This window comes from Scophthalmus maximus, chromosome 9, assembly GCF_022379125.1.
Source record: "Scophthalmus maximus strain ysfricsl-2021 chromosome 9, ASM2237912v1, whole genome shotgun sequence".
Classification (NCBI taxonomy): Eukaryota; Metazoa; Chordata; class Actinopteri; order Pleuronectiformes; family Scophthalmidae; genus Scophthalmus; species Scophthalmus maximus.
Genome location: NC_061523.1, coordinates 15,525,238 through 15,542,403, shown reverse-complemented (window position 1 = coordinate 15,542,403; position 17,166 = coordinate 15,525,238). Strand labels below are relative to the sequence as shown.

Sequence of the window (17,166 nt, the reverse complement as noted above, 5' to 3'; positions counted from 1 at the left end):
TGTTCATGTCCACATCGGTGTCAAGCGCTCTTGCTTGCTTACGCCCCGACGACGCAGCTCAGCCTGCATCATCAAAATGCTCCACAGCAACACTCCTCACTTTCGCTCATCGCTCTCGCCATACCAGACACCAAATGGCGAACAGTTGCCATTACAACAATTTCTGGAAAGCTGCATAGCAATACTGGCTCTCCTCCAAAGCCATTCCAGTTTATACTGCACCCTGTACCTTTGAATATGCATTGTAATGACCAATCACTGACACATGCTTTCCAAAGAGGTTCACCAACTGTTTAACCAAGTCTTTCCATGTTAGCTTTGACTTTGGCCTCTACCAGGGCTACTGGAAGACAATGGGCACAGTTAAAAATAGAGAAATCATGCCATGGCATAATGTGGGTTAAAAGTGACATGCCTACGTGGGGGTTGTGTTTGTTACAACACATTCGCCTCCAGCGAGAGTCATTGGTAAGCTAGTAGATTTGACAGTCAGACAAGACAGAAAGTTTTTATTAATCAGTTACTCATAAGTGGCGCATGATCATGAATGGATAAATCACAGGCCACAAAACCGCTCAAACTCAGCATGCTATTGCTGAAATGCTTATGTTTAGCTATTAAAATGTTCGCGTTCACTCTGAGGCTTTACAAAAGCTTTTATTAGGAATGAACACAAAGTACATAAGAAAAAATTAATAGTTTGATCTGATAATGACTATGGAGGAAAGGTCAGGGTTATCACTGTTCATCATGAGGAAGTCCGTGTGGAGTGAGTGTGAACCATATTTCATAGGAATTTTACCAATATTCATGAAGGGATTTCACAAAAAAGTTAACTTCAACTTCAGCACTAGAGGAAGATTTTGCAACATCTGGAAACTACGTATGTGATGAATGTTCCAAATGTTGTGCCGATTGCTTATGTAGATATTTCACAGGATAAGTAAAAACTCGACTTGCTGGTGCTGCTATGAAAAGTCAGGGGGTCATGAAAGTCTATAGGATTAAATGTCTGAAGACCATGAATGTCTGTACAAAATTTCATGGCAATCCATTTGAAAGATGTTGAGATATTTCAATCGTGACCAAAGCAGAGTGACAGAGCAACACCCTGACGTTGTAAACCATAGAGCCATGGCCTCTAGCATATTTAAAAAGCAGTCCACCCACCAATAGTTTGGACGGTCTACCCTGTGTACAGTGAGTACATCTTTTTACTGTTCTGCCCATTGGTCTATTAGTAAGTCATCAACAGCAGTAGGCAAATATAACAACCAGGGGTATATCCAACAGGACATTTCATCTATTTAAAAATGCAGAAATTCCAAAATGTAAAACATCTATCTAAAGTCACCCAACATTTGGGTTTCAAAATAAATAACCATACACTTGTCTGTCTTCTGAGATGTGACAAACTTACAAGATACCCAACTAACAGACAAAGTTCGCCAAAAAACATACAACAGCCACATGCATTGTCTGCATTAAACAAAATATGCCTCCTCTTATATATATGATGTTTTAAATTCACAACAGCAATTTAAAAAAAAGATAACACTCTTTAGAAATTAATATCCTTCATTCTGCACAGTAGATAAAACATAAGACTATAGGATACACAAGCTAAACAAACAGCCGAGGAGCAACTAATTAAGATGCAGATGAAAAAGCAATAGGAGTGAAACAATAGAGAAGGAGAAGTTTGGTTTGAAGAACTCTTGTAGCCAAACATTGATCAAGAATTCTGTTCAAGACGCAAGGACGCTCGAGGCTGTATTATTGAGTATAGTTGCAGACCACACACTACAATAATCTCAGTGTTCAAAAGACGTCAAAAGACTGATGAAACGCGTAAAACACTTACATAAAAACAAAAATTGAGCTTTAGCCATATATTAGCCGAATATTATCATTTACTCATTCAATTAATATAATCAATATACTGATTATTTTCAAGATTATTTCATTAACTGTTTGATTTAAGAAAATGCTCATTATAATTCCCCACAGCTCAAGGAGATGCATTCAAATTTAACCCTCAAATATATTCAGTCTATAGCTGCCGATAGCTGCCGATTAATATTCTGTTGAGCAACCAATTAATGGTTTTGGCTCTAATTCACACATCTACTTAGAAAAGACACCAAAAGTGTCAACTAAAAGTGTCAATTAAAGAGTGTACCATTTTGAACCAAAATAATTTCTGACTACTGAACTGCCTGACCTTTCTAATGCAGCATCAAGAGTCATATGCAGGGTTGGATGTGGACTGGTGAATAAATATAGACTGCCCTAGTTCTGACAGGCATCATGCTGCTGCCTGTCTTCAGGGGTCTGCAGGGAGACCAGGGGCTCCAGCAGTCAGCAGGCAATAGCTGGGGGTCAACATAGGTGAAAAAGGATATGGGGAAGTATCAGGAGGAAAGATGGGGGAGGCCGCTGTGCACTGCATCCTTCATCAAACACAGTGCACCGAAGTGCTATAACCTCCACCAGAAACTTCACCAGTGTGTAGGCCGTGGGTGTAAAATGTAATGTTTTAAACACACATTCAATAAAAGGCAGGGGGACACATTAACCTAAACTCATTATATTTTCAAGTGCCCTATCGCTTTGATTTCTTGCCAGTGGTTACTGTTAAAATTAGAGTTTAGGAGTTTTAGAAATCCTCTAAATTAAGAGCATTTGGACAAATTCAATAAATGGGATTGTGAGTTGAAAGGCTAATTGAAATATAATTACCGTACTTTAAAAAAGTTTAAATGACATTTTAAATGAAATAAGTAAAAAATTCAGTAAATGTTATTTATTGATTGATTGTCAGTGCTGGGAGCAGCTGATACTGCTTGAATTGAAAATGCACAAAATTTAAGTCAAGCAATGAAAGGAGTTTAGGTTTTAGGTGTTGTTGTTGTGTGGAAATGTATGCTAGTGAATGCCTACTTGTGAACTTGTGAGATTTGTGTCAATTCATGAATTGAGAAGGAGAGGCGTCATTGGCTAGGAAATGAAGAACACGTTGCACGTGCATTTTATGAAGCAGGTACATAGGTATTAGCTAAATTAATTCATTTATATTGCAAGTTGGACAGTGTGTAAGATTTTGTTTGCTATAGGTGTTTCTGGGCAACAGCTCAAATTTGCTGCTTTTGCAGTTGAAATGTGTTGAGAAATTATTTTTGAAGTGGCATTCCTAATACAAACACTGAAAGTGTTGAAATGTAACCACCACTCAGATCACCGTCTGATACCCGTGCTAAAGTTCACTTCTCTGACAACTCTTTTAAGAGTAGTGACAAGGTCGAGTGCTAAACGGGATAACACCAATGAGCAGGTGATTGATTAAAAAGCACAAGGTGAAAGAACCGTAAATCACAATGAGAGTAAAATCCAGCAGCCTGGAGGGAGGGAACAAAGTAATTAGGTTAAGTATCAATAATCCTTTCAGCTCATTAAAGCACCACAACTCCCATTCAAGCAAACATACAACAGGCCTTTTCCATTATACAATATAACCTACACAAAGCATGAATATGTGGGATACTGTAATATACAGTAACTTGGCAATTACACTTCAAAGTTTAACTTCAGAAAAGACTGAATGACGTGTATGTTTCGAGTTACGTCAGCTGTAACTCTGATTTGAGCAGGGGGTTTCACATCCCTGCCGAGAGATAATGAAAGTTAACTGCGTGGAAAAACTGTCGATATTACAGCTGAACCAATAATGTGCTGTCTGCATAGCATTTTTTGATTTGTTATTGCTGCTACGTTGTGAGCGAAAAGGTTTTTATTTGTACCATAAAAGATGAAGCATCTCCGGCACTTAATGTGTGTCTGAGGGGAAATGAAAACTGGTTGCATGGGAAATATGGCTGAGCCTGTGTGTGTGTGTGTGTGAGTGTTTCTATGGTTGTGTGGACAAGATTTAGTTGGACATATGGACACTGTGAGAAGTCTGGCCAGTCCTCACAAGTTCAAAGGGCTGTCTGGGGGTCAAAGACTTGTTTTAGGGTCAGAGTAAAAGAGGTTAAGGGGGTAAAATAGGGTTTATGACAATGAGTGTCCTGACAGCTATAGGAAAAACCAAGGTTGGTGTCTGTTTCAGTTTATTTGTGTTTATATTTAGTAAAAGAAAAACTAGCTAGACTGGGGAAGAGTCTGCAGCCTGAGGGGAGTGTGAACTTGCCTTGACTGGCTGTATCGTTGACTAAGGCAAAAATGATGGCAATTCAATATGCACGGAAATGCACAGTGTGTGTGTGTGTGTGTGTGTGTGTGTTTGTGTGTGTGTGTGTGTGTGTGTGTGTGTGTGTGCGAGTGGTGACAACATAGTCTGCCATGGTGGCTGGAGTGTTTGACCTGTCTGACCCATTAAGGTAAACAAGGACAAGGCTCAATCTCCTGAAATGACTCTACACAAACACACACACGCACACACACACACACAAACAACCAGGAGGCAACCTGCAAGTGCTCTTCACTCTGTCACCTGATAACATCAGACTTGCATTTGAGATATTGACGCCGTGAGGCTCGAGATCTCGCAGACGTGTGCAGATCCCAGACTGGAAATGTAACAGCTGCTCTTACAGCACTATTAGAATCCAGGCGCAGAGAGCCCATCTCCAGACGCGCGCTCCCCGCAGACCTGCCCAGGCGGCAAGTGAAATGTTGTCACTGTTCGTGCCTGATGAGCAACAAGCACAGTGACGCTGAATGTGTTCAAGAATATCAAAGGAGGATTCGAGAATCCACGCAACAGGCGAGACTGGAAGAGGCGTTTGTTTTTTGAACGAGTGCAAACGTGGATTCAAACACGAACCCCCCTGCGACCCTTAGTTATTGAAATGCGTCAGGTAGCATTCGTATTGCTGCAAAGTCAACTGCGCCAGACGCGCTCACTCGCTCTCTTACCTGCTCGTGGTCCAATCGGATTCAGATCCCAAACGTCCGTGTCCAGAAATCAACGACGGCTCCGAGTGTTTATTTCCCACCAAGGGTCCTAACATACATCCAGTGGCACCTGCGGGTGGGAGAAGGATGAGAATAACGCGCGCGTTATCGTTGGCTTGACATAATAAGACCGAACAAAGTGGGGAGGGGGTCGGGGGGGGGGGGGGGCGTGCTGTCTCCGCGGAGGGACGGAGAGAGAGGAGGAGGAGGAGGCAGACCAAATGTTCCCTGCAACTAAATGTGCTCGGCTGCAACACGCAGCAGATTAAAAAAATCAAGAGGCAGGACAAAATGGTGAGGGAGGAGTTGTGTGTGCGAGTGTGTGTGTGTTTGTGTGTGCTTACGTTTACTAGATAACACACCGTTAACATGAGGAGAAATAAAAGTCACGACTGCAGGTACGTGCTCACGATAGAGGTGTGTGTGTGTGTGTGTGTGTCACAAATAAGTCGTCAGATTTAAAGGATAGTTCAAATAATTACAGCCACTGTAAAGTCAATCTCCGTGCTGCCATTTTAAGGATACAACTTGAAAAGCTTTTACAGTATTTATAATAGAATACATAACCGTTGAGCAAAAACGACCCGTTCAAAAATGGCGGGGTTTTGTTTGTGTTACTAACGTTAATTAACGGTTAATAATGTAAACCTAAAGATTCCAAAAACCTGTTCCGAGCAAATTTAAACAAAGTGGGTGAGTTTCTCCTCCTTTAAATGGTTCAACACGTTTAAAACTGACATATACAAGACATTTTCAAGTTATTTTTTACTTCTTACATTTAGGTGGCCGCCAACATTTGCAGGTGATTCAGTGATTCAACCTGATGATGCGAGTTAGTTGCTTTGATGCCAGTTTCCGGTTGACGTATCGTTTTTTCACAATAAAACCAGCCATCACCCTGTTTCACGTTTGTTCGGTTCACAGACCATGTACAATGGGATTCGTGTTTTTCATGTTCTAATCCCAATTTAAACAAAACTATATATATATAAGTTTTCATATTTTGGTATATATAATATATATTATCTGTTCTCACTCCACATTAGCCTATACAGCAATCCCCAGGCCCATTTACAGTCTGTTGACCAATGAGCACTGCCCCTATCAAAATAAAATAAAAACATTCCGAGCAACGCAGCAGTACTATTAAAAAAAGTAATCCCTCCTTTCAACAATCCAATAAACTCTCTAAAAATGTTCGCAGTACATTGTAGAATAATTCTTCAAAATTCACGAGAAGCTGTCAAAGCTGATCCCTCTATTAAATCCCCGGAGGATCAGACTGAAATATGGTTCAAATTCTATCCAACCAAAGTTAAGAATAATCCGTGATGTCATCTATCACCTCAGCATCTCCACTCAGGAAGCTTCAATTTAATGTTGGGTACGTCAGCGGCCCCTGCTGGTGTTCCAGATGTTTTGCAAGTGGAACCCAACAGCTGGCAGTCTTCTGTGCAGGTAATCAGACAACAGGAGGTAGGATAAAGAAGATGCATCTATAAAGCAAAAATAGAGCAATAGTTCAGTAGATGTAAAATATTTTTTTATATAAAAATCGAGACCTGGGACACATTCAATAATTTTACAACATTAGCAGTTAATGCAACACATTGAGGTATCTATTAAAATTCCATTCTTCTTTTCTTGTCACTTAAGAGACATGTTAAAAAACACAGGTACATTTAAAAATGTACACATTTCATAGACGATAACAATCTGGCAAACAGGTAGCTTATTAATCACAAACAGTAGCAATTTTTTTAAATAGAAACATGTATTAGATTGTTCCTGACAAAAAAGAAAAAATTACAAAATGAGTTCAGATGTGTAAAAAAAACAAGAAGAACGGTCTTGAAGGCTCGTGTGAACAGTGGATGTATGGGAAAGCAGGGACCCAGAGCAGCCTCCCTTTCTCCATCCACTGTCTTTTATGACTGTCAGTTGTTGTGGCCAAGATATACAATCAGTTTCAATAAATAAATATGTAGTTTAAAACAGTTCACGTAGAGAGCAACAGTAGTGGAAGTAGACTACTTAAATGAGTTGGATTCATAAACGACAGACAACAAGGCAGAACTTGGCGCAGTATTTGAACCCTAATGCTTGTCCCTGTCACTACCACTGTTCCACATTGTCCATGTAGTCCTCCATGGTGCTATTCTCATCCAGATCCCACCATTCAGGGAGTAGCACCTCAGACTCCACATTGTCTGCGACAGCCTTCTCCTTCTGCTGCTCTTCGGTTGCTACATGTTGGCTGGCAGGTTGATGGGGTGTTTCTGTGGGCTTCAGCAGCTGACCTTGCTTCGTCGTGAGCCTACCACGGAGCCGCCTCCTCTCCTGCTGCCGCCTCTCTCTGGCCTGCCTGCGCTCCTGCTGCCTCGCCACCTGGAAACGCTGCAGGAAAAGGTCACGGCCGTACTCGTACAGCTCTACGTCCCATCGGTTAAGCAGGCGGATTCTGTGTTGCGTCTCGGCAGGTACGTCAACACTGGAGGCCCGTGTGCCGTTGAGCTGCGTGAAGGGTGCGATGAACTCCAGGTTGAAGGTCCGTTCGAACAAGTACTGGGTCTTACGCTGGTACTCTGTTAGCCCAAAGAAGGCCATGCCCCGCAGGTTACGCTTAGCACTCTGCAGAAGAACTGCCCAGCGCTCTTCCTCACTCATGGCAGAGACGTTGTAGCACCCCACCAGGCTGAGGTCAGCCAGCATGCGGGTCTGCCGGTTGTTGGCTAAGTTGTAGGGGCAGTCAACGAACTCCTGCAGGGAGCAACCTGACCAGTCATCTCCAGGGTAGCAGCTCGGCAGCTCGGACAGCGTTGGTGAACGTCCATCACACACATGTAAGGAGGCTTTCCATGTGGCACCGCGCTGCACGTGGCGCCACTCACTCAGGTAGCGTGACACTGGGTCTCGTAAGATGGTTATATAATAATAGTTCCTTCTAGAAAGAAAAAGAAGACATTAGGTGTGCAATGAGCCATTCAAATAGCCTCAAGATGCCTTGTTTAAATTAATGCAGCAACTTTATGTTTTTTCATTATTGAATTCTTTTCATTTTATTCAACCAATTGTTCAGTGTGTTACATTGCTATAAGATAGCATAAATGGTTATTAAACAACAAGCACTAGGTAAGTTTGGCAAAACAGGGGGTGATGAATACAGGAAACTCAACGGGTTCCAAGTTGACTGTAATCACAGAAAGAAATGGTTGTCCTGCTGACATGTGCTCTCTACGTTTATTCTGTGGGGACTAGAAGCGTTGTGCATGAGGTATAAGAGAAGTTAAGCTTCTAAAACACATTTTATGTTCATTGTCTCCTACAAAATCTCTCAGTGCACAGAGATCATGTTAAAAGCAGCTAAAACATCAAATGATCAAATTCACTCTCAAGATGAAGGCAAAGAGCTGCATCAAATGAACGAATACACAGCTATAACATCTTCAAAAAGATCATTAAAAAAATGCTCCATTAAATACAGTATGTATGTTAAATGTGTAGGTACATGGCATTACATGTACTCTTTGATTTGCATTACAGTGGTCAGACTACCTTGCCCTGTGTTCGCTCACTGAATTGCGTGCAGTTCTTGTGAGAATTATTGGGAACATCTCTCGGTTCACCAACCTGAGCAGGTTCTTGGGAGCCTCCCGCGTGTCCATGCGTGACGGGACACACTTGGTGAGCTCGGTCCAGTCCGCGTGCAGCCCGCAGCTCCAGCCGGTGGAGAACCGGGAGAAGAGCCAGGTTTCTTTTTTACCTGGCCGGTAACACATACACTTCTTCTGACCCGCGTGGCACTCGCACGGCCTCTCCAGCTGAATGTTGCGCACCAGGTGTCGACCGAACGTCGTGCCGCCTGTCTTCTGAATGTGCAGAAAGACGATCACATCGTCGCCCTTCATGTGGAAGTCCACCACACGATTTAAATCGGCTTTGGTGAAGTTGTAGCGAGGGACGAAGCGGACCAGGGCGCCGTCTTCTGCGATGTACGGATCCTTCTGAGGCCCGTCTTTGACTTCACTGCCCCGGGAACCAGCTGCACTGCCGATCCTCAACCAGGACCCCAGCTGGTGCAGCACCTGGCACTCGGACCTGCTCGGGCACACGTACTGGACCATGATGACGCCAAAGAGCAACGACATGAGCAGGACGATCAGGAGCCGTTGGTGGCTGCTGCTGCTGCTGGATTTATCATCCATCTTCCCGAGAGGAACAGAAAAACATCACTCAGCCAGTCCGGACCCCTGCCTCGGCTGGGGAACCTCCGGGAGTAGTATTTATATGGCCGCCGCCAAAAAAAACCCGAAAACAATAACAATGCAGCAGCTAGCCGGCTAACGTTAGCTAGCCAGTGTGATGTGACGGTGGCTGAATGTCAGAAAAGTGGACGACAGCGTTGTGTAAGTTTTACTGTATTATTAACAGCAACGCGTGTCGGTCTCGTTTAAAACAATAGACTAGCTTTACCAGTTCTATTTACTGAGATCATCTCTGTTGCAGCGGCGGATCCGTGTTAAATGCTGCCAGCGATTCTTGACCTTTCTTCCCAGCAGCCTCTGCGCAGAATGTGTGAATGGGAATGAAGTTACGTCACCGCATAACATCCTGGCGAGCCAGCGTCACGGAGACACGAAACTGAACCAACATCCGTCCGGGGCCTTGTTACCATTTATGCACCAAGTAATTACGGGGGGAAAAAACGATATGAAACGTTCTTTTCGTTGAAGACTGTATAGTTATAGAATAACTGTTATGATAAGAATTGTTTAGAACTTCTCTGGAGTTCATCGCCGAAATAGCTCAGTTGGGAGAGCGTTAGACTGAAGATCTAAAGGTCCCTGGTTCGATCCCGGGTTTCGGCATTTTGGTCTGATGTCGGCGCCAGAGCAAATATAAAATTATCTCATGTTTTTTAAACACAAAGAGATCAATGTCCTTTGTTACCAAACACTAGGGCTTGCTAACTTCACTCTGGGGTAGAGACCTCACTTCCTTGGGCGGTAAATGTCTCTCCTACAGGGTCATTTAGAAGGTACGGGATACAGTCACTGGAGTCTACACCCCCACACATGAGGGCACCACAAACAGTGCACAATATGTCTACAAAGCAGTTCCTCACTAAGCAGCCGCACCAGTATAACGCTTGTTACAGGTGTGGAGGTGAGCAGCACAGGGCTGGGGACTGTAGGTTTATTCAAGAAACCTGTCATAAGTGTGGAAAAATTGGTCACATTAAAAAAGTGTGTAGGTCAAATGGCTCAGCTAGCACTTCACAGGCTAGAGGGGGTGGAGTACCAACAGGGAAGCATGGGAAAACTCAGGGAACACACTATGTCAGCCAGGGGGAGGGCGTAAAAGACGACATAGACGAAGAAAAAGTCATGTTCACACTGTACAAACTAGATGAACTAGACATACCAGCAGAGGAGCCATTTATACAGACATTGACTGTTAATGGGGATCAACAGCAATTTGAAATGGACTTGGGTTGTGGGGTTACAGTACTGAACTACTCTGTACAAAACCTTTGGGGGAAGGAGGTGCCAGAGCTACGCTCATGTAGAGTGAGGCTGAAAACATACACAGGACATAAAGTAAATGTTTTGGGAGCAGCAGTGGGTAAAGTACAGCATAAACAGCTAGTAAAAAACTGTTAAACTATTATAACAAGTTCCTACCAAATTTGTCTACTGTCCTTGGTCCGGTGCACAAACTGCTACAAAAAGACACAAAGTGGCAGTGGGGAGACGCACAACAAGCAGCCTTTAAAAAATCAAAAGAACTCATGCAGTCAGCTCAGGTGCTGGTGCATTACGATCCAGAGAAGGACATTGTGCTGTCATGTGACACGTCACCATACGGGGTAGGTGCCGTACTGTCACACCACATGCCAGATGGACCTGAAAGACCCATAGGTTTTACCTCACGAACACTGAACACAGCAGAAAAAAACTACTCACAACTGGATTAGGAAGGACTTGCGGTGATATTTGGAATACAACGCTTCCACAAGTATATTTATGGACGGAAATTCACTAAAGTGACAGACCACAAGCCCTTGTTGTCACTTTTCTATGAGATGAAGGCAGTACCACAAATGGCATCGCCCAGGATCCAAAGGTGGGCTGTAACACTGAGAGCCTATGAATACACAATAGTGTATAAAGAAGGAAAACACCACAGCAATGCAGACGCTCTCAGCCGCCTTCCTTTGTCAGATACACGTGAAGTGGAGACGTCGGAAGAGAGGGTTCTCATGCTGGAGAGCTCTGACATCACACTGGTGACAGCTGATCAAGTGGAAGCATGGACAGACAAAGATCCAGTACTATCGAGAGTGTGAGAGATGGTTCACAACGGCTGGTCAGAAAAAGAAAAAGGGGAGGAGTGGGCCCCTTATGAGGTGAGGAAACTTGAACTCAGTATTCAAAAGGGCTGTGTGATGTGGGGGTCGAGAGTGGTTGTGCCAAAACCAGGCCAAGAAAGTGTCATGAGACAACTCCATGTGGATCAGATTCATGCTCACCACCAGAGACCAGAAAGAGGCAATGAAAAACAACAGACTGCTTCAACTGAGCCCAACACAAAAGATGAAGCATGGCTGGATGCTGAGGAGGTTGTGCTCAGTGGCGACCAGTTGGAAGGGCCAGCAGCAACAGAAGCTTTAGGAAGTTCAGATACAGACCAAAGAGCTGTGGCAAACAAAACTCCAGTGAAGAGATGGCCAAAAAGGGACACTAAGTTGCCCAGTTCTCTTAAAGACTTCCAGTTGAACTAAGGGAAAGAGACTTATTAATAAGATGGTCTTAATATTGACACCTAGTATAACAGGAAAAAAACTGATGTGTTTGTATAGTTAGAATGTTCCTAGGAGAAATTGGGTAATAACCTGCTTAAGGAGGGAGGGATGTGATATCTGTGCAGAGTAATTCAAATGTTAATCCGCTGGTCCACTAGGTGGCAGCGACCCTCTGTTGTTACGGTTGAGTTTCCCCTATAGACAAGCACAGAACAAGTTCAGGAGTGACGTGCACCTGTCTGCGATGTTATTCATGCTGCACCATGTGTTCTCCAGGAAGAAAATAAAAAGCCTTAAATGAGCTATAAGAAGCCTCCCGTGAGTTACTACAACATTGTTATTATGTGAATCCCTTGGATGTTGGGGTGGGGAAATATTGGTTTTGTAACAGAGGAATAGAAAATATTATAAAAACACAGCAATGACACGAGCAACATGGAAGACGAATTAAATGTTGGGATCACAGCTTAATTATAGACGATTTGATTTGTATAGTATCCAATAATAATATCAATGTTCCTGTGTTGAGTTTCGATTGGCTGTCAGGCCTGAGACGTCTGCTGTCTGGCGTCGCTGATCAGACCTTTCATCAGAGAGATCATCCACAGATCAGACTGTCTGTAGGATGATTAAATCCTCTTCTGCATCAGCTGACGAAACGAGGCCAGTTGGTGAAATCTGACGCCGCGATACGTCACGGAGGAATTTGTAGTCCTAACGATCGTTGGTGTGAAAAGATGTATCACTCTGTTCAACGATTACCACCCGGTTCCACGAAGAAAGCGGTTCTGTCAAGTGTACTTGTACTTCAATGGAGTATTTCTATTTTCTTATACTTATATCTCTACTACAGTACAAAGGGAAATATTGCACTATTTACATTATTTGATCATCTTAGTTACTTTGCAGTTTCAAAGTAATAATTCAAATGTAAATCCATACATACATACATACATTGTGCTGTATTGAAAATTGGACAACGTTTAACGGTCATAGGGAGGAGATTCACAAACTACCAAGTAGAATATAAAGTTTGATAATTAACATTATATAATTATATAATTATCATTTAAAGTATAATCCAATACAGTACAATCCAAAAGGTTTTGCACTTACATACTTTTACTTTAGTAAAAGTTCTGAGTACTTTCTCCCACCACTGATAATTACTATGGATCCTTTTATCAAATAAATTAAGTGTTGTAAAAAGTACAATATTTGTTTCTGAATTATGGTGGAGAAACGTTATTTATCTAGTCCATTCATTATACAGCTGTGCACAACGGCAGGCGGCTTTGCACACAGTTATTATTATGGTATGTAACTGTTGCTTATGTTACACCGCGTTTATATAAACTGTTATGTAACGAGGACAGCAACGATGGTGAGTCTTATTCTCTCTCTGCCGTATTTGGAGATAGCGGCGGAGTGAGCCCTCTGTCTGTGGGGGCTCCTCCTCCGCTGTGCCGGAATGCAGGCCCCGCCCTTCTCACTTTAAACACCCAGCAGCAGCAGCAGCAGGACCGTGAACCGTTACGAGGGAGACAACAGGGATGTGCCGATAAAAGGCGATTCGTTTGGTGGTTTTTTTACAACATATTTCCCCGGTTTAAATTTATTTTGACTGCCAACATGGAGCTGGACCGGCGGCTGTTGTCGGCTCACTGTGCGGTTCACGCCCTGTCGATCGCGGCGGGCTTGCTGGTGGTCGTCCCCATGGCGCTCAACGGCTCCGCGTTCAAAGGCCGCTGCGCCCTCTTCTCCACCGGCTACTGGAGGGCCGAGACTCGCGGGGCCGACACGGAGCCGTCGGCGGACGCCTCCCACCTGGTGGTGCAGCAGTGGGGCCCGCTGGCCGCCTGCCAGTTCGCCACATTCGTCGGTATCTTCACGGTGCTGTACGGCGCCGCGCAGAGCTGGAGGGGCTTCTTCTATCTGCACGGACGACATGACGAGTGAGTCCTCTGACGTCACACACACACACACACTGGGGCGGAAGAACCGCTGGGTGAAAACACTGTGTTGTTGTGATGATATTGAAAATCTTAATGTATTGTATAACATGTATCAAATAGTTTTCATATTTATTTTTTGTCCAAAGAAACAACTTTGGCTTGTGTCTAGTTTGTCTTTAAAACAAGCAGTGAGTGGTTTCAAAATTCTTAATTTATAGTCAGTCTACTTTGATCTGTCTGTAAAACCAAAATACTGAGAATACTGTATACTGTACTTCAAAGTAATTGGTCTTACTTTAGTCTTGAAATTCTGACAATTAATTTCAAAATTCCAAGTATAATCACCAAATTCTAACTTTGACAACAATCACCTGGTTAACTGAGAATAAAATAAGCATCGTTATGAAATGTAAGCACAGTATATATCTAATGTCTGTGCTGCTCTATTTCCGCTCAGCACCCTGTTTTCGTCCTTCCTGACGGTGCTGCTGAGTGTGTGTGTGCTCTTCCTGTCTGGAGGGGCCAGTGTCCTCTTGTCTCTGGGCCTGGTGTCCTGGTGCGACACCGTGACCGACAACAACACACGTCCATACAGGTCAGTAGTCTGGTCCTAAAAGGTTTTGATGCTGTCCCGTTGGTCAAAGTGCCCCTATGATTTGATTTTGTCCGATCCTTTGTCTAAAACTTAAAGATATTGTTTACTGTCATAGACAACTCTGGAAACCAGAAAATATTCACATTTGACAAGCTAAAACCAAAGAATTTGGACGCAAGAAAATGACTCAAAATGATATTGACTAATTAAAACTGTCCACAGTTGATGTCAGTTAATTATATGGTTAAAAAAAAACAACGGGACAGCTTCTGTATTACGTTAATATTTCTTATCGTACTGTGGGTGTAGCTGGGAATCATTTCTCACCTTCTCATGTTTGTTTGTTTGTGTTTAGCTGTGCAGAGTCTCAGTCTGTTCCACTTTACCTGGATGTGGACACCTCCTCCTTCTACACTGAGCTCAGTCTGGCACAGGTGGGAGCACAAACACACATTGTACACAGTTGATAGCCAAGGTCACAAACACACTTTACCTCAGTGGCCTCAACCCGACCAAGGTTTTTTTTTTATTTGTTGTTGTAGAATGCTGAGACATGACGCTTGGACCTTCTGTCTGTATATCATGTTTTGGTTTGGTAGCATTTGATTGTTCATTAAATCTTCAGTGAATATGTTTCAATTATGAAACTAATTTAATGATAGTGGATACAAACCAGAAAAAGAAAGAAATAGAACAAGAAAAAAATACTGAAAAGTCAATATTAAGGCCAGTTTGCCCAGTTTATTTCTGTTTTTGTTTGTTTGCTTGCCGTCTAGTCCCCTCAGCCTGATAATCAGACTGAATTCCAATTTTCCTGTCAGTCTGACATTGTGTTCATTTTGGTTTGAAAGCAGATTGATTTTGTTTGTTGTGTTACCATGGCCAGTCCATATCAGGTGGCATATCTTTACCACAAACATAATTTTCAGTTGATACAGAAGGTGGTTGTAGTTGTTACCTGGAGAAGTCAACCTCTTTTCCTGTCACTTTAAAAAAAATTATCTTGGGAAGATACATGACATCCCTATTTGTCATCCAGCATACAAAACATTGATTTGGCCTTTACATTTTCCAAACCGGTAAAACTTCCATCAAAGAGCACAACACCACACCTATATGAATCACTGAGGGAAAAAAAAGGGAATTCTACAGACACTATCTATCTGTCATATGCAGACACAGTAGCTCTTCAGTTAATTATGAAGCTTTTTTTTCTGTCGGTTAACCATAAGTCTGACCATGTGTCCTCAGGCATCTCTGTGGTGTGTGACTGCCCTTTGGCTGGCTCAGTCTATCCTGGCCTTCCTGCGGCTGTACCACTCCCACAGCCAGCACATCAGCGGGCCTTGTCTTCCCCGAGAGAAGGAGCTCCTCCTGGGACACAGTCCGTCCGAATGTGGCAGCTCCCCCTCACCTCCACTTCCTTCTGCAACACCCACCCTCTTAGTCTGACTCAGAGTAAATGAGGTAGTGATATAAGGTTTAACTCTAAATTAAGTTTGACACCTTTTCTTCCCTCGTCACTACTGACCATATCCACTCTACATTTCTTATCCCTGCATGTAGAATATGAATAATTTAGGTATGGTTTAGTTCAAAATGTTAAAGGGAACCTTTATATTTTGATATGATTCAGCATAGAGCCTGGCCGATAAAATCATATCGGAGTATACATCAGTAGATTAGAAACAATTGCAAGTTTATGTTTTAACTGTAAAGCAGGTCAAAATACTCTGATAACCAAATTTAAAAGATCCTTAAGAGAAATGTTTTTTTTATCGTTTGTGTTTATGACAAATTATTTATCTTTTGTTGGCTGATTTTTGACAAATGTGAAATATTGGTATCAGCCTCAAAAATACAGTATCCACCAGGCTGTAATATTTAATCAAATGTTTGAGCAGGGCCAACTTCACTTACATTACACTGTCTAACTCGCGCACCCATCACCTCATAGTGGCGCCACAACTCGTGCATTTCTCAATGGATTAGAGTTAATTCATGGCGCTGGTGACGCCACAAGCAACCAGATGGTGGTTTTCCATTTATTCAAGATGCATGGATGTTTACAGTTCTGCTGGAGTCTGACATTTTGCACAGTTAGTTCCTCATCAGGGAGAATACATTATATTTTGTTGGTTTTGTTTGGTTGACTTGCTCTAAGTGTATAATCCATATGTAGCACTGAACGCTTTTATTGTGAAGCATGTGGTAAGAGTTTGACTGAGCCACTGGGTACGTGAAACAGGCTCACTGTGTGAGCATGACCCGAGCAATCTGTTATGTTACAGAAAAATTGCTGCCGACTCTCTTCTTGTGACGATTTTGATTATGATGCTGTTTGTGTGGACACGGCCGCTCTCAGGGCGTTAATGAAGTAGTCAAATCTCCTCTAATGATGCGTTTCGAGGATAACCGGGAGATCAACTTTCAAGGACCCTTGAGCGTTTCCTGTTGAGAGAGATTTGTGTAGAGCCCAAAAGGCTCAGTGGAGAGGAAGAAGTTAATAACTTTATTGATTTTTTTGTAAACAAATCATTCTAAGCTGTTTCTAAACTTCTCTCACTTTGAACAAAAGTGGTTGTAATGATACACAGACAGCGGAGCAAGAAATCTGAAGTAAACAGACGAGGCGGCATTGTGATGTGAAATTAATTTTAACATGTGAAATGTTTTTGTATAATGCCTGACAATGGTTTTGCTTTTTACCTCTTATACCTGTTTGTGCACATTGAAGTATTTGTCTTGTTTATAGAATAAAAAGCTTCCCATTGTGAGAAAAAAAATCTTGTCTTAACTCATTAGCAAAGAAGGCAGATTTAAGGTACTTCTGCATTGCCTTCACTTGTCAGACC

At 42.7% G+C, this 17,166-nt stretch overlaps 3 protein-coding genes and 1 non-coding gene across 18 annotated transcripts in view; 2 read left to right on the top strand and 2 right to left on the bottom strand.

The window, feature by feature from the left end:
• The window catches only part of mbnl3 (muscleblind-like splicing regulator 3), a 28,172-nt gene extending 22,404 nt beyond the window's left edge, over positions 1 to 5,768 (bottom strand). For 6 of the 14 annotated variants that reach the window (XR_007031480.1, XR_007031481.1, XM_047334564.1 and 3 more), the window contains exon 1: positions 4,918 to 5,119. The gene's annotated coding sequence lies outside the window, so the exon portion shown is untranslated. Of the gene's footprint in view, positions 1 to 4,492; positions 4,559 to 4,593; positions 4,652 to 4,917; positions 5,120 to 5,732 lie in introns of those variants that run through there. The other 8 variants (XM_047334573.1, XM_047334574.1, XM_047334563.1 and 5 more) reach the window with 7 other exon arrangements.
• Positions 5,769 to 6,477: 709 nt separating this feature from the next.
• On the bottom strand, positions 6,478 to 12,862 carry hs6st2 (heparan sulfate 6-O-sulfotransferase 2). Of its 2 annotated transcripts, none has more exons than XM_035650687.2 (2): positions 8,587 to 12,862; positions 6,478 to 7,900 (listed from the first exon to the last, which is right to left on the bottom strand). In XM_035650687.2, the coding sequence occupies exons 1-2, from the start codon at positions 9,159 to 9,161 to the stop codon at positions 7,072 to 7,074; spliced, it is 1,404 nt and encodes a 467-aa protein (XP_035506580.1). In that variant the 5' UTR covers positions 9,162 to 12,862; the 3' UTR covers positions 6,478 to 7,071. The 2 variants fall into 2 exon arrangements, with proteins under 2 accessions (XP_035506580.1, XP_047190518.1); XM_047334562.1 differs by having other exon boundaries at positions 6,478 to 7,897.
• trnaf-gaa lies at positions 9,752 to 9,824 on the top strand. The gene has a single exon. It is a non-coding gene; the product is annotated as a tRNA-Phe (tRNA).
• A 388-nt stretch (positions 12,863 to 13,250) lies between the features above and the next one.
• zgc:153018 (Transmembrane protein 179-like) lies at positions 13,251 to 17,097 on the top strand. The gene is made up of 4 exons (XM_035650698.2): positions 13,251 to 13,716; positions 14,174 to 14,311; positions 14,667 to 14,745; positions 15,563 to 17,097. The coding sequence occupies exons 1-4, from the start codon at positions 13,394 to 13,396 to the stop codon at positions 15,761 to 15,763; spliced, it is 741 nt and encodes a 246-aa protein (XP_035506591.1). The 5' UTR covers positions 13,251 to 13,393; the 3' UTR covers positions 15,764 to 17,097.
• The last annotated feature ends 69 nt before the right edge of the window (positions 17,098 to 17,166 follow it).

What these genes read in the sequence shown, in the direction of transcription:
- hs6st2 (XM_035650687.2), bottom strand. Translation starts at nt 9,161, where the DNA reads ATGGATGATAAATCCAGCAGCAGCAGCAGCCACCAACGGCTCCTGATC. An exon ending in GCTCCCAAGAACCTGCTCAG is followed by an intron (nt 7,901 to 8,586) that starts GTTGGTGAACCG and finishes TTTTCTTTCTAG; the next exon opens with AAGGAACTATTATTATATAA.
- zgc:153018 (XM_035650698.2), top strand. Translation starts at nt 13,394, where the DNA reads ATGGAGCTGGACCGGCGGCTGTTGTCGGCTCACTGTGCGGTTCACGCC. An exon ending in CTGCACGGACGACATGACGA is followed by an intron (nt 13,717 to 14,173) that starts GTGAGTCCTCTG and finishes ATTTCCGCTCAG; the next exon opens with CACCCTGTTTTCGTCCTTCC. An exon ending in CTGAGCTCAGTCTGGCACAG is followed by an intron (nt 14,746 to 15,562) that starts GTGGGAGCACAA and finishes ATGTGTCCTCAG; the next exon opens with GCATCTCTGTGGTGTGTGAC.